We start from the raw sequence: 13,309 nt of genomic DNA, 5'->3' as shown, positions 1-13,309 counted from the left end.
TTTTACTTGGCAAAACAGCAACTTGGTATAAGGAAATAAAAAGCGCCGCTGCGCTCTGACTAACGTTACAATTTACCTCAAAAATCGGGAATAACTGGAATGGGCTCCATCACAATTTAAGCACTGCCTCTGGGTATATCGTATGTCCCCTGGAAAATTCTCATGTGTATGAGATAAGAATTGTGCACCAAATTGAAGATGTGTCACTATTTCCTCATTTGCAAAAAGGACAAATAATTGAAGCAAATTTCCAAACATTTTATTTTTAATTAATATGCATGTACCGTAAGACCCCGCTTAACGCTGTTTCGTTTAGCGCTGTTTCGGTTTAGCGCTCTTTTATTTCAACCCGGGGATTCCACGAAATCGCTCGCAGCATACGGGGATTCCCCGAAGTATTATGCAGCGATAGGTTTCAAATACATATCCGAAAGAGTGTACTTGTATTTCTTGTTTGGTGCGGTATTGTACAGACATATTTTGAAGGGGTAAATGTGGAAGATGTCGAAGAAATAATTCAAGAAGCAGCGGCTAGTCTTTCTAATGAACAAGAAGAAAACAAAAACGTTGACAGCAGTGATTCAGAAGAAGAGCAAAAAGAACTTTCGATGGCGTTTGTAAAAAGGAGTTTGTCTACCATAACTGAAATAATGGATCAATTCATTGAAAATGATCCGAATTTTGACAGGAGCTCAAAAGTAAGGCGTGGTGTTAGAGATGCTCCTATCCGTTTATGAAGAACTTTTAAGAGAACAACGCAAAAGAAAAAGGCAAACAACATTAGATGCTTTTGTCACAAAAAGGCAGAACACTGAAAACGCGGAAGGCTAACTAAATATGACTGACTTCGAATTTTATTTGTTTTTTTTAAGAATATTCGTTTTGTTATTTATATTTTGTTTTTATTTTTGCAAGAAATAATAATGTGGTATTAATTTGGGCTTTAGGAAATAAATGTTTGGTTTTATTTTTATTAAAAAAACATGCTTTTTAAATTTAATACCTAACCAATTTCCTAGCCATCTTTCCCTAACCCCAATATTTACATGTAAAGATAGCCTCGTTTAGCGCTGTTTCGCATTACGCTCTACTTTGATGGAACGTATCCCCCGCGTTAAGCGGGGTCTTACTGTATGTAATTATTATTGGATTTATATAAAAATAGTTTAAATCATCGCCTTACCGTTACCATTACCAGCTTTAGAGCCACCATTTCCGCTTGGCCATCCGCCACCTCCTCCTCCTCCTCCCCCACCTCCATTCCAGCCTGTCGCCTGCACTAGCAGGTCGTCGAGGTCATCGATAACGGTAATTGGAGGTTTTCGTGTAGTGGTGCTGCTACTGCTGCTGGAACTACTAGAGCCAGTGCTAGGGCTGGGAGAGGAATTTTTCTTCTTGGTTAAGGCAACCCCAACGATCACAGATAAAGTTAGTACCGCACACGTCCACTGAAATTAGAAATAACCTGAGTATTATTACAGTAATGTTGCAAGATATCAAACAGGAGTAACCAGTTCCAAAAATTTCTCGAAGCGGACTCGAATCCTAAGAGCTTCTCGAATCTCTTGAATACTTCATATAAAATTTTTTCAAGAAAAAAATTTTTTAAATAATTGTTTAATTTTTAAAAGTCGTTTGTTCAAGTACAATTTGAAGTCTGCATTTATTAAGAAACAAATTTAAGAATATAGTTTTAAAAAATATGTATCATTTCATAAGAAGATACAAATGAAATCAGTAAATGAAGTACATACAACGGCTTACATTTGTTTTTGGGCAATTTTTATGATTTTTAAAATGTATAAGGCATTTTCTCTCTCCTTTTTTTCATGCCTTCGTGGTGTAATGGTAGCACACTCGGCGCGTATTCGAGAGGTCCAGGTCCGAGTCCTGGCGAAGGCATTGCTCATTTTTCGTGTTTCCTGCATTCAAAAACGTACTAATGACTACAAATTTATTTGATTTTTGCTAAATATCTTATCTTGTACTCAATATTGAAACAAAGATTTCTTTTTTTTTTTTTTTTTTATCTAATGTATCATTTTTTGTCTACTTTAAGTTTTACTTGTTGCAAAATAAATATCATAAGTATTTCCTGCAATAGAATAATTTCTTCAAAATGTGCCTAATTAGTAACTCATATAATAACTCGGACGTTCGAAATTTTTTTTAGATATTTTGTAGCTGATGCTTTTTATTATTATTTTTTTAATAAAAATACATGACAGAAATCACGGCCAAATTGAGACCTTAGAGACACTTAGCACTTAAAAGATTTTGGTGCTCCCACAGCATTTTCTTCATTCTTTCTTTCTCTCTCTCTCTCTCTCTCTCAGTTGCATTCTATAGTATAAGTGGCAGTAGATCCCCTTTTCTGATGAATACCTAAGGAACTTTTTGTGGTGCCCCTTTCCTTGATGCTCTAAGCATGTGCTTATATTGAGTCTTGACAATAATTATCGTCTGCATTTAGAAGTTATTACTTGTTTAGCAAAATGTATTAACAGCTACATATCTTATGTGAACATGTCAAAACTTATAAAATAACGACAATTTATGTTAGAAATTTAATTATTCATCGTTTTAAAGTAGGCTAAAGTATCCTAAATATCCCAGAAATCTTTGATGTTTAAAGCGTTCAATTACCTTTGATGTTATAAAACGATTAAAATTGCTGAAAATGCACTTAATAGTAGAGTACTTTTTAGGCTATCACCAAGGGATCGGGGATTTATCCTACGAAAAATCAGAAAAGACCGAAAAATTTATAAAGATGTAATAATTGCAGCGGATTTAGAAGAAGAGTTTACAATACAAATTAACCAGAAAACTTGAAGTATCATTAGAGTGCATAGATACAATGAAAGATTAGCAAGAAGAAAATTCTTCCTCAATGACAAAACAAAGAAAGCAGGCTTAGAGCTCGCAAAATCCAAGCAGAGATTTGTCATATTGAATTAATTAAAATGTTACAGAGAGAATTTACACATTTTGAGAGCGATTTCGAGAATGTGGAATTAATGTTTGAGATGTAAAGACTACTCTTTTAAATGTTAGATCTGATAGCTTTTTCTTAGATTAATTCTCTTACAATGGGAAACTAAAAGAGACCAAAAACTCTTACAATGGGCAACTAAGAAGGGTGAGAAAAAATGTTCAAATCAAATAACATAATATCAAGAGAAAGTTTTATGTCCGATATTTACAAAAGAAGTCCCATTTCTTTGTCCTTTGACTTTCAAAGAGTGAAACTTCATCAAGACAAAGAAACAACTCATATTACGAAAAGAACCACTGCAAATGAATTAAACTAAAAGAATGATTGTCTGCATCGTGATTTTCATGACAGAAGAGCTTTCTATAAAATTTCGAGGGATATTGAATATTTCTCTCCTCGATTCCATCAATCGAGGTGGGTTTCAAGGCACTTTTCAAAGAACGAAAGGCACAATAGTCCATAGATGAAATGTCAGGGTAATTCGCAGAAATATGTAGAAAAGATATATATACAATACTTGTATCAGTCTTCATTTTTTTCAAGGAATGCAGTGGTATTTTTCTCATATGAGTTGTTGCTTTGTGTTGATAAAGTTTCACTCTTTGAAAGTCACTACGACAAAGGAATGGGATTCCTTCTGTAAATATCGGACATAAAACTTTCTTTTCATAGTGTATTAAGCTGATTTGAACATTTTTTCCAACCTTCTTAGTTGCCCATTGTAAGAGTTTGTTGCCTCTTTTAATTTCTTATTGCAATAGAATCCTACGACAATCATAAACTCCTAACTGAAACTTACTTTGCATTGACGAAGCCAGGTTTGTATATATATATATATATATATATATTTTCTCTTCGTTTCCAATAACAAATAAACCTTATTATCCTCTTTTTTCTTTTATTAAACTTATTTGATTCTTCCTTTCACATTTCGAAATTTAGGTTTATTCCAAATAAAATTTGCCCGTTTTTTATGATTTATTTTTTAAATTTGTATTTTTAAATAATTTTTATAAATTTTTCGAAAAAAAATTTTGAATTATAACCTATAAAATTTTTACCATCATCTTAAAGTAAAAGTATTTCTTAGCATACCTGAGAAAAAATTATAGTTTTTTATTCAAAATTTCCGAAGATACACGTGAATTTTTATATTGGCGCGTTTTGAAATTCGGTGTATTTGTTGAAAGCGATAATAACATCCGTTTGGTTTAGGCACTTTGTTAAAATTATTTGAAAGTAGGAACGACGTGACTTTTTTCCGCTCATGCACAAACAATGTAAAAAGGTAGAAACGATGTGACTTTTTTTCCGCTCCTGTACAATAGAAGAGAAAGAAAAATAGGCTGGCATACATTAAGAAGTTCGCCAAGTAAATTATACTTGGCGCAAACTGAAAAAAAACGCGCCAAGATAAATTTTTTAATTTTTCCATAAATTTCGCACCAAAATTTATAGAATTTAATATTTAGGCATAATTTGAATCGTAGAATCGAAACATGGCAAAAAAATTGGTATGTTATTTCAGAGAAAGTTCCGATTTTGTGTCAAAATACCTATGTTAGAATAATGCTGTATATAAATCTAATATATATCGTAAGTCGCGTTTTGAGACATGAAAAACACAATTTGAATTTCGTCAATCGGCCCAGTAGAACGGGAGGTACAGAACTGTGCCCCCTTCTTTTTTTTTTTTGCGCAGTGTACTTTAAGATTTTGCAGTTGCTTACAATATTATACAATGCAACTGCTTGTAATATATTATATTAATTATTATTTTACCTCAAGGTGTACAGAGACAGTAATGTTTTACGAAATATTTTATAGCATAGTTTTACGAAACTATGCTATAAAAGTTATGCAATATTTAAAATGTCATTTATATGCATATTGATAAGGTTATATTAGTTTTTTAAGAAACATTATTCATAAAATCGAAGTATGGCCAACTGTTTAAAGCCTCTTTTTCTTCCTGGTTGCTGGTTGTTTCAGCGTGTTTATTGTAGTTTTTTGACGAATGTAAACGTGTCTTTCGGACTCTCTTGCGTAAAACTGTCGAATAAATCTGTCTTTTGATTCTTCATAAAGTGTTATCGTCAATTACTTCAAATCCACGAACGAATAGAACGCAACACACCCATGCAGCTTCTCCAGGTTTCCCAAGGTTTGCACCCCGGGTCAAACTACCGGTTTTCCTTCTTGGTTATTGCTGCGCCAGATAAATAAATATACACTGACTACCAATAAGTATTTAGACACCTGTGATAGAAAATAAAAACTAACTTTATTCAAAATCAATAGTTGGTAGAGCCTCCACAAGAGGTAATTACAGCGTGGACCCTTCAGGGCGTACTTTCCACAAGTCTTTGTATGACAGCTAGTGGTATTTTCTTCCACTCGGCTTGGAGAAGACATAGAAGTTCCTTCACCGATTTTGCACGGGTAGTGCACCCCTGAATTCGGCGATGCATCTCGTCCCAGAGGTTCTCGATAGGGTTCAGGTCTGGACTCTGGGAAGGCCAGTCCATTCGATGAACTCCACTGGCACCATACCAAGCTTTGGTTAACGTCGAAACCTGACAACTGGCATTGTCGTGCTGAAAGTAACAGAGGTCCAACCCGTAAAACTGCCATAACGTAGGAAGCACATTGTCATCCAAAATAGTGCAGTAGGCATCGGAGTTGAGCTTACCATGAATGGGGACCAAGGGTCCCAGCCCATACCAGGAGAAACACTCCCACACCATAATTCCACCTCCGCCGAACTTGGTGGTGTGTGGTGTATTTAATTATGGCAAAGCACACGAGGGCTATCTGCCTAAAGGGAGGGATGCCTTTCGTGGAGGACTTTCTAAGGGAAACTGGCTCGTATACACGTTACACATGGGGAAAACCACGAAAACGCCCATGCAGCCAGCCCGTTCGCGGGATTCGAACCTCAGACCGAACTACCAGTGTTCAGCGTCTTTACCGCTCGGCCGCTCCGCCGAACTTGACTGTTGGCACAATGCATTCTGGCAGGAGACGTTCTCTAGGTAGACGCCAAACCCAGACCCTGTCATCCGAACGGTAAAGGGTGAACCTTGATTCGTAACTCCAAAGAACCCGTTTCCACTGATCTACGGTCCAATTTCGATGTGCTTTGCACCACATTAACCGAGCAGCGCGGTTGGACTTTGTGATCAAAGGCATATGGGCAGCAGCACGACCATGAAAACCAAGCAGATGTGCTTCCTTATGGATGGTATTCATTGAAACAATACTCCCGGATGCCTGTTGAAACTCCTGGCGGATGAGGGCCATCGGTTGGGTGCGGTTCTTCCGAATTTCTCTGGACAGCACTCGTCGGTCTCTATCTCCCAGTTTCGTTGGTTTGCCGACTCGGGGCACATTCCGACAATCACCGCTCACCTTCCACTTCTTAATCACATAGGCCACTGTCGATTTTGTGTACTTCAGATCGCTAGATATGTCCCTTAAGGATCGGCCACATTTTTGATACCCGATAATTATACCTTTCTCAAAATCAGAGAGCTCCGAACTGCGAGGCATCTTGCCTGCCACTAAAGCCGATGCTGTTTCCTACACGATATATACCGGCGGAGTCCGTGACGTACCTTAGGACCGCAGATATCGTCATTTGCATAGGTGTCCAAATACTTATTTGTAGTCAGTGTACATATTTACTGCCTTATGAATTGAAATGTTTATGAAAGGTCCACTTGCACGTAATTTGATATGGGGAGTCACCAATGTTATAAAATTATATTTGGCAGAAATAATATGATCAGAATTTCTGTTATATAAAACAGTAGATCTAATCAGGATAGTTGTTGGTGACCTTTGACTCCCATCCCGAAGGGCTCGTACTCGAATTCCGGAGAAGACATGAACAGTTTGAGGGTCAGTTTGAACACCTAGCAAGCACCGGACCACAGACGTGGATAGTGTCTGTGCGGCATGGATGCATTATAAATATGCGGCAAACCGAAAGTCTTTTCTAGAGGTTGATGGGAGAGGAAGAGGATTGGGAAACCATCGGACCTGTTAACCCGGAGGGAGGCTTTCTCTCAAAATTAGGGTCGGAACTGAGCTAAAGTCGGGCTGCTACCTATGTGCTGCTCAAGGCTCTCGCCAACGACATTTGACAACTTTCCGTTATGAATGTCGTGGGCTTGTGGTACCTATTGTCAGACAAGTGAGACTGGTAACAACAACAGCATTAGAAATAATCTTAGTTTTAGTTGTATACGCAAATCATTCATTTAAAACCATGTTGTAATTTAAGAAATAGGTGACCGCAATAATCAAAGAAAAAGTTGACTATACCATTGAGGAACTCACGACCTTAACTCAAGATCTGACGATCGCCTACACAGACGGCTCTTCCGACTCCAATCTGAACAGAGGAGGAGCGGGAGTCTTTTTCAACGGACCAGACGGAGTGCAGAAACGCCACAGTATTCCTGTTGGGAAAATCGCCTTCAACTATACATGCGAGCTCGTCGCCATCAAAAGTGCTCTGGAGATTTGTCTCTCTAAAGAAGACCAGATTTCCAAGGGCATCATCTCTGACTGCAATTCAGCATTGCAAGAGATCCAGAAGGGCAAATGTTAATTCAGTCATCAGATCATTGAGCTCACAAACAGAATCATTGCTGCCCAAAGATCCTGCATCTTACAATGGATACCGGCTCATGTAAATATTTTTGGTAATGAGAAGGCCGATGAGCTTGCAAAGGCATCCCGTGATTCTCCTCAGCCATCCAACTGCCTAACCCTCGTTGATGCCAATGCAGTTGTCAGCCAAAGACTAATCGGTCAAGTTAAGGGAAACTCCATTCCGGAATTGAACTGTGACAGAGCCTTATCGACTATCATAACCAGACTTAGGACAAATCACTTCAAAAAGGGATGAGGATTTCTGCAGACGGACAGCGCAGTTACACCAACGTTTGTCCTCATTGCCCAGATGGCATCCCACTGTCTCGCCATCACATCTTCAGCTGCCCAGCAATCCAGTCCAGACTGTTTGACATCGGCATCGAACACCCAGTGGACCTACTTTATACTGATAGAGCTGCCGAGGTTGCAAAAGCTGTCTTTGAGACAGCTTCGAAGCTATATAATTGCGCTTTGTCATAGACACGACATCATCATCATCATCATCATCATCATCAAATAGGTAATTAACGTAAAATACTATAAATAAAATAAGCATAATTCTATTTATAGTGTAGACACATTAGGTTATTTCGAAGCAAGAGAGATGTGAAAAATAAGCAATGCCCTCCGGGTCTCGAACCACGGACATCTCGAATTCGTCAGCACGCGTTCAGCGTGCTGACCACTACACTACGAAGGCTTGCTAAGAAGGCGGAAGAACTACCTTATAATAGTATTAACGTATAATACTATACGTTAATACTATAAAAATATTTATAGTATTAACGTATAATGCTATAAATAATACAGAACCGTATTCCATAACTTAAAAAAATATATTATCAAGGAGTGCTGGAAAATTTGAAAATTTGAAAAGTTGAGACAGCTTAAAATAATACTATACTTCTTATGCTAGCAATTTGCGTCCCCCCCATTCTTTTTTCTATAAAACAATTCGGAGATTTAAAAAGGGAATGAAATTTCTATTTTCACATTGCCACAGTGCATCCATGCGAGTTAAGAATCCGATTAAAATACCTCTCAAAATTTAAATTATTTATTTTGAAGAAAAATTGTAAACATAATCTTCGTTTACTCAAGACGATATAAACTAATCATAAACTTAAAATATACAATAACAGAGTCAATGACACTTTATACTTGGAATATGCGAGTGTTTTGTCTCTTTACTAAGATGACGTAAGTTAGGGATGAACTCAGAACAAAGCTATTCTTCTTAGCGTAAGTATGATTGGTTTTATACTCGCTAAAAAAATATAACAGTATGAGACCTAAATCGGACCAAATCAAAATATATGTATTGATGTAAAGAAGTTCGGAGAAGGTTTGAGTTAAATAAATAGCTATAAAATGTTGCATGGATGTGAAATACTTCAACACGATTAACGGTACAGACATAAAAAAAAAAAAAAAAAAAAAAAAAAAAATTAAAGTTATTCTCATGAGTTGAGTTATTCGAAAATGTATTTGCAAGATCTTTTGTACCAAATCATAATGGTAAATTATATAAAACTAAAGCAAATAAATAATTTCCTATTAGAATTCAAAAATATTCTTTATAACATCTAAAAAACATAGCTATATTTAATCGTCACTTGAGTTTTAGTATGGTTTGGTTACTTCATTATGGCAAAGCACTCAAAGTCTATCTGTCTAGGCAACGGATGGCTTCGGGAAGGATTTTCTGGAGAAACTGACCACTCCTAAGGACGGAAAGTGGTGGCCATTTTATTGTAGTGGCACCTAAAGGCGGTCACCGTTACCTCTTATGGGAGGGTAGACAATATACATCCATGCCTTCACCGGGATTCGAACCTAAGCCTTTCGGAACAGCAGTCGGATCCTCTAACCTCTATATCTTCTGGGCGGCTGCTCTGAAGAAAAGTAACCTCATACACACGTTGCACATGGGGAGAAACCACAAAAGCGCCAATGCAGCCAGCCTTGGATCGAACTACCAGTGTTTAGTGACCCTTATCGCTCGCCGCGGTTTCAGAAAGTATCAAAGAGAATGAATAAAAATATTCCTGCAGATGGGGTTATTCAATTCAATTATGGCAAAGCAAACGAGGGCTATCTGTCTAAAGGGAGGGATGCCTTCGTGGAGGACTTTCTAAGGGAAACTGCCTCGTATACACGTTACACATGGGAAAAATCACAAAAACGCCCATGCAGCCAGCCCGTTCGCGGGATTCGAACCTCGGACCGAACTACCAGTGTTCAGCGTCTTTACCGCTCGGCCGCTGGTGCCCCCTGCAGATGGAAAAACGTGAAATAACAAAGTCATATAATGGTCTCAGTTCCGCCCAACCGGTATAGTGGTTAGTGTCCTTGACTACCGCAGCGACGGGACCGGGTTCAAATCCCGGAGAAAGCATGGTTGTAACTGTCCGTCTCTTCAGAGGAGGCAACCATGGCCACCCGTTAAGTGGCTCTATGATGAAATGGCCACCACTTTCAGCCCTTCTAAACGGCTCAAGGCTAATTAATGACTTTAAAATAAAGAGCCCGGCCATTAAAAAAAATAACGTTCTTAATAAATAATAAAATTATATAATGATGTAATTCTTTCCTGCAAGTGAGTGCGACTTGTACAAAGTATAAGATGCAATCGAAATAAATTTATAACACAATCCATACAATAGAAACGTAAGTTTTAAATCTAAAATTCTCATTTGCAATATACAAATATTCTTACGGGTAGGAAAATGCTAGAAGTTACGTATTTAACTTTGAATGTCAGAGAAGAATACAATATAGAACGAGAAATTCTACTTTAGATTATAAGGTTATACTTGTTAGTCCAAAAGGGCTTTGTCCCTGAGGGACTATTGTTTTCGTTTTGCGATTTTGCGTCGAATCACTCAATGTCCGTTCCACTTTTCAAATTGTTGCCACCAAATATTAGAACCCTGTATTATATTTGAATAAATTAAATAATGAAGAACCTGCATAAATGTGTGTATGTTTCTCGCATTGTGATAAAACAACGTTACTTAGAGCCATCGAATTTTGAATGACGTAATCCTACTGCGAACATAGGCATCTGGAAGCCCAAATTTAGAATTTGGAATTTGTTTTGTCATCTATTTCATATGTTGTAAAACTTTAACGAATTTTTGATTAACAAACTCGAGGATTTCAAAGCGAGCATTGGCAACGTTGTACAGAAAAAATATTTTTTTCTCCAGCGCGTGAGACTGCGTATCGGAAATTCTAAACATATGCTGATTTTAAAATTATTTTGCGATATTGCTGTTTAACTGAATTTTATAGTTTGAGTATGTAGAACATGATATTTAATAAATGAAGGTAGCACACATAAAGTTAAAAAAAGCGCCCCTTTGGACTAATTTAAAATCAGAAACCTTTAAGATTTTCTTTTTTTATTCTAATACTGAAACTTTAGTCCTGAAACCTTAACAGATATGTGACCAGTTATCGTTATGTTTTGAGATAGTACAACAAAGACTTATGAAGGTTTTTTAACAGCCTTTTTATTTAAATTGAACATTTAACAAAACAGTACATGGTAGCTCGTAATACTGATAACTACTACTTGTGGCGATGCAAATAAAATAAGAATAGTCAAATAAATTTAAAACGTTGATCAATAGTCTTATGCACAATGAAATACTAAGCTGGCTCAAATAGTCTAACGGCGCTTAAAGCGTCGATTGCTGACTACCAATAAGTATTTGGACACCTATGCAAATGACGATATCTGTAGTCCTAAGATACGTCACAGACTCCGCCGGTATATATCGTGTAGGAAACATCATCGGCTTTAGTCGCATGCAAGATGCCTCGCAGTTCGGAGCTCTCTGATTTCGAGAAAAGTATAATTATCGGGTATCACAAATGTGGCCGATCCGTAAGGGACATATCTAGCGATCTGAAGTACCCAAAATTGACAGTGGCCTATGTGATTAAGAAGTGAAAGGTGAACGGTGATTGTCGGAATGTTCCCCGAGTCTGCAGACCGACGAAACTGGGAGATAGAGACCGACGAGTGCTGTCCAGAGAAATTCGGAAGAACTGCACCCAACCGATGGCCCTCATCCGCGAGGAGTTTCAACAGGCATCCGAGAGTATTGTTTCAATGAATATCATCCGTAAGGAAGCACATCTGCTTGGTTAATAGTCGTGCGGCTGCCCATAAGCCTTTGATCACAAAGTCCAACCGCGCTGCTCGGTTAATGTGGTGCAATCGAAATTGGACCGTAGATCAGTGGAAACGGGTTCTTTGGAGTGACGAATCAAGGTTCACCCTTTACCGCTCGGATGGCAGGGTCTGGGTCTGGCGTCTACCTGGAGAACGTCTCCTGCCAGAATGCATTGTCCCAACAGTGAATTTCGGCGGAGGTGGAATTATGGTCTGGGGGTGTTTCTCATGGTATGGGCTGGGACCGTTGGTCCCCATTCATGGTAAGCTCAACTCCGATGCCTACTGCACTATTTTGGATGACAATGTGTTTCCTGCTTTGTGGCAGTTTTACGGGTTGGACCTCTGTTATTTTCAGGACGACAATGCCAGTTGTCATGTTTCGATGTTAACCAAGGCTTGGTATGGTGCCAGTGGAGTTCATCGAATGGACTGGCCTGCCCAGAGTCCATACCTGAACCCTATCGAGAACCTCTGGAACGAGTTGCATCGCCGAATTCAGGGGTGCATCAACCGTGCAAAATCGGTGAAGGAAATTCTATGTCTTCTCCAAGCCGAGTGGAAGAAAATACCACTAGCTATCATACAAAGATTTGTGGAAAGTATGCCCCGGAGGGTCCACGCTGTAATTACCTCTCGTGGAGGCTCTACCAACCATTGATTTTGAATAAAGTTAGTTTTTCTTTTCTATCACAGGTGTCCAAATGTTTGGTAGTCAGTGTAATGGCTAGAGCTGGCAGAAATCTAAGGACAATGCGCGAATGCCATAAGCACGCTGTCTCTCTCAAAATCCCAAAACCTCAGTTTAAATTTATGAACAAGCTAATTTGCATTCTGGTGAGGAATATGAGAAGAAGAATTTAAAAATCGAAGTCATAATAATTAGCTAGCTTAAAGTAATAATCTTACAATAACATTTGATTTTTATTTTATTCTAAAAATAGCAGTTAAGATTTATAGCTGCAGGTATCAATTATTGCATGCCATGAGCCGGTAATCCGTAATGTAAGATACGTCATAATCAGCAGGTTATTTCAAAGGGAATACTAAATCTGAACTTAGGTCTTATGTACCGTAAATATATCAGGTGGTTCAAAATTAGTTTTTAAAAAAATCTGAAAGCTTTCGGATTTTATATTACGACCAAACGGGTATTTTTTCCTTTACAGAACATATACGTTTCGAGAGCATTTGGGCTAACGCCACATTGAGCTAAAAATATTTAAAAACAGCATATGTTTAGAATTTCTGATAGACAGCTTCGGGCGCTGAAGATACAAATGTTTTATTCCCTATAGTGTTGCCACTGCTTGCTTTGAAATTGTTGAGTTTTTTAAATAAAAATTAGTTGAAGCTTTACAAAATATGAACTAAACAATAAAACAAATTCGACATTCCAAATTCGGGCTTCAAGGTACCCATATTATTCAAAATTTGACGTTTCTAAGTACAGTCGTTTT

General features: G+C 37.8%; 1 protein-coding gene across 1 annotated transcript in view; it reads right to left on the bottom strand.

Moving 5' to 3' along the window:
* The window catches only part of LOC118191415 (uncharacterized), a 38,460-nt gene that overhangs the window by 22,393 nt on the left and 2,758 nt on the right, over nucleotides 1-13,309 (bottom strand). The window contains exon 2 of the mRNA XM_035362212.2: nucleotides 1,184-1,448. Coding sequence (XP_035218103.1) covers nucleotides 1,184-1,448 — 265 coding nt within the window. The remainder of the gene's footprint in view (nucleotides 1-1,183; nucleotides 1,449-13,309) is intronic.

This window comes from Stegodyphus dumicola, chromosome 12 (assembly GCF_044657685.1).
Source record: "Stegodyphus dumicola isolate Sdum_Otavi_A_Nest chromosome 12, ASM4465768v1".
Classification (NCBI taxonomy): Eukaryota; Metazoa; Arthropoda; class Arachnida; order Araneae; family Eresidae; genus Stegodyphus; species Stegodyphus dumicola.
The sequence above is the reverse complement of the archived record's forward strand: the minus strand, read 5'-3'. Positions and strand labels throughout refer to the sequence as shown.